This window comes from Suillus paluster, assembly GCF_016628075.1.
Source record: "Suillus paluster strain FC165 chromosome Unknown EDB91scaffold_578, whole genome shotgun sequence".
Taxonomy (NCBI): Eukaryota; Fungi; Basidiomycota; class Agaricomycetes; order Boletales; family Suillaceae; genus Suillus; species Suillus paluster.
In genome coordinates, this window is record NW_024538138.1 from 4,560 (window position 1) to 7,816 (window position 3,257).

Sequence of the window (3,257 nt, forward strand, 5' to 3'; positions counted from 1 at the left end):
CGTCGATAGAGTTCTTATCTCCTGTGAACTCTGTAGGTTTGGCCATCTTGAGATCAGAGCTTGAAACTCCAGAGGTAGACGCCTGTATTGTTGGCGTTGTCGTACGAAAGGCTTGCAAAGCCATGATCGTTTGTTCTGCTGCCACTAGCCTCTGGGCTAACTCGTTCTTCTCTGTCTCCACCCTGTTTAGGTTCTCGGCTAAGAGTGCGAGATGATCTTTCAACTCGTTGTACCGGTGTTGGTTTAGATCTCTTTCTGCTGCGGTTACGGTGAATATGGCGTTCGAAATGTTCTCGTGGGTGATGGTAGTCCCTTGAGGGCCTAAGATGCCTTCCACTACCACAGAGCCCGGCCTCGACAGGGTCGGTGTGGAGCTTTCTGCAGATCCCGACGGCCCTGCTCCTAGTGTCTGCCATCCTTGAATTGGTGCGTGGTGTGGGGCGGGGGATTGGATTGTTCGCCAATCTTGCTCGGACATGAAGGAAAGGGCAGTTGTTTTCACGACAGGTATCGTTGTCGTGGATTTGTAGGGCGCGGTCTCTGACGAGACGAGATCTCCAAGGGGGAGCTATGATGACTATAGGTGTGAATGCAGCGCGTGTAGCGGTTCGTCAACCTAAGTAGAACTCGAAAGGAGTTCGGGAGCGACGCGTTTGAAGTTTGGGTCTTCTGAATACCCACAACTTCCTAAGGTAATGTAACTAGGGTTGTAAGACCTGCGAGTGCCGTTCTTTATAGTACGAAAGAAAAGTAGGTAGCGTGCAGTCGGTAGGGTCTTGGACCTAACTGCAGGCGTGCGGAGACAGGACCTAAGTGTCACTGTTCCTTATAGACTGGCGGCTCGCGTAGGGCAAGGGCCTGGTCTACTTCTACAAAAGCCTAACGTAAAAGAAGATGATATAATGCGCGTCTGGGAAAGATGGTTGGAAATGTAATCCGCGAGAAATTCTCAGCAGAATAGCACAGGTGAAGTTTATCGAGGACAAGGTGTCCAGGACAAAATTCGAGTCGGAGTGGTAAGAAGACTTAACCTAATGTTATGATCAACATTCACCGATTGGTAAAGGTTTCACACAACCACTAGGACTCGTCAAGTTAAGAGCAAGGATGAGATTGAGAGTGAACGTCTCTGTCTACACAAGGTAGGAACGAAGAGGTTAAGTCTAAAGAGAAACTACGCTAACTACCCTACCTATATACATAACATTGAGTCGGAGATATCTGAGTCTGTAAATAATCAGCCAATGAGAAAAGAGTCGTACGATACTGCGCATGACGTAGGATGACGTTGTGATATATAAGCAATGATGTCAGAGACGGAGATTAAGTGATAGGAAGGCATATAGTTCTAGCCCTGGGCGTAGGGGATCCGATCGGAGATGTGATTGGTGAAATGTGAAAGGGTGAAGTTGTGACATGGTGATGATGTGATAGTGTGAAAGGTAGAGGTGTCACGTGACCGGTTCGGTTATAAGACATAGCCGAAGGAAAGCCAACAAATGAAAAATGATTCGTGTTAGGAATTTGTGACATTCAAGGACTACGCTTCGTGGACGTCAGGATATCCTTATCGACGAGGATGCGTCTGAGTGCCGCCTCTATGCCTTTGGAGATCGCATTTTCCATCACAGACATAGGGTAGACGTTGTCAGGCTGAAATTGCTGTGGCTCTTGCTCAATTGTTGCTGATTGTTCTCAATGCGTTTCCATAGGGTCATCAGCGTCCTGCTATGATGTGAGTTTAAAACGAGTTCCGACCGCTTAGTACTTACCTCTACTACAGATACCAGGCACATCTTGCATGTTGTTCCATGTGCCTTCCTGATCTTTTTGATCATCTCGAGGCACGGAGTCTTGAACTGTGGTTTCTGGGGCATTTGGGGTGGCTGTTGAGCGTTCCTTCGGGTGGGGTCTGTGCTGATTTCTGTGGCCACATGCTGTTGCCTACCGTGTCTTGCAAAGCGCTGCTCCATGTTAGCGAGCTTGTTCTCTTTTTCTACCTTCATTTTTTCTATTTCTAGTTGTAGCCTTCACTCCATTTCGGCAAAAAATGGCTCTCTCGCGTTCTTCTAACTGCTTGACATCATTAGCGATTCCCGTGTTCGGTCGTTCTTCCCCACCTCTTTATTTTTTCTTGTATTTAAATCTGCGTTGTGTCATGCCAGTTCTTCAGTCAACTACTTGCCATCATTAGTAATTCCTTGGTCAGTCGTTCTTTCTCACCTCTTGGTCTTTTCTTGCACTTATTTTTGCTTCGTGCCATGCTAGTTCTTCAGCAACGTTCTTCCTCAGCAGTGCTTGCTGCTGCTCTTGCCATGTGTGAATTTCCTATTAACTTGTAAGCATGCATCTGACTGAATGCATCTGTTGCACTTACTTGCTTTTCCCGCTCTCGCTCTCTCAGAGCTGCTTCCCATTGCTCGTTGAAATCGCGCATGTGGTGCTCACACTCTTCTTCTGCAATACGTCATTGCTCCTCAATATAGTCTTGAGCTTTTTGGTGTATCTGCCTGTATGATCAGCAGTGTATTTTCAATGAGTTTCTCATGCGTACCACTTCAGTTTCCTGTATAATATTGTTAATATGTTCTTGTTGTTCATACACAGTCTGGCAAAGTATCTGTGAATAGTCGACTTCACAAAAGTGACGCTTCCCAGATATCTGGATGGGCATTATGAGTCATGGAAGCTGACTCGTACTATCTACACACCACTTCATCTCTGGCCCTCCTGTCAAGTTGTGGCACACTGGTGGGAGGCTGACTGAGAGCATCCACAAAGTCACCAGCACCCTTATCGTCGTCTTCATCGTCACCAAATAAATCCGCGTCATGAGATGTTTGTACATCTTCTGGCTGAAACTCGGGATGTTGCATGTTGATGTCAATGTTATTGACACTCATAACGGGGCAATAATCCATCGTCAGTTTGTAAACATCATTCCTGGGTCTTTTTAAGTTATGTGCATGCATTTTTGTCTTGATTCTTTTAGATGTCTTGTTGTATGAATGAACAACAGAAGTTCCAACAGGTCCAGGTTCATCTTCATCACTTTCAATTATCTTTTGCTCTATTTGCTCTTACAATTATCTCGTACAATTACCCTTGGTGACCAATGTATTAACAGGAACATATTACTTCATACAATTACCCTTGACAACTAGCGCTGCAGGATTATCATTGCAGTATTGTCATGCTTCGGTTTGGCTCTCCACTATTTTTTTCGTCAACTACATCCCCCAAACAATTATGGTTAT

General features: G+C 45.6%; 1 protein-coding gene across 1 annotated transcript; it reads right to left on the reverse strand.

The window, feature by feature from the left end:
• Positions 1-2,205: 2,205 nt before the first annotated feature.
• On the reverse strand, positions 2,206-2,903 carry EDB91DRAFT_1090347 (uncharacterized protein; the record flags this gene model as incomplete). Its single annotated transcript, XM_041316635.1, has 4 exons — positions 2,206-2,328; positions 2,378-2,419; positions 2,555-2,662; positions 2,712-2,903. The coding sequence occupies 4 exons, from the start codon at positions 2,901-2,903 to the stop codon at positions 2,206-2,208; spliced, it is 465 nt and encodes a 154-aa protein (XP_041168380.1).
• Positions 2,904-3,257: the final 354 nt, after the last annotated feature.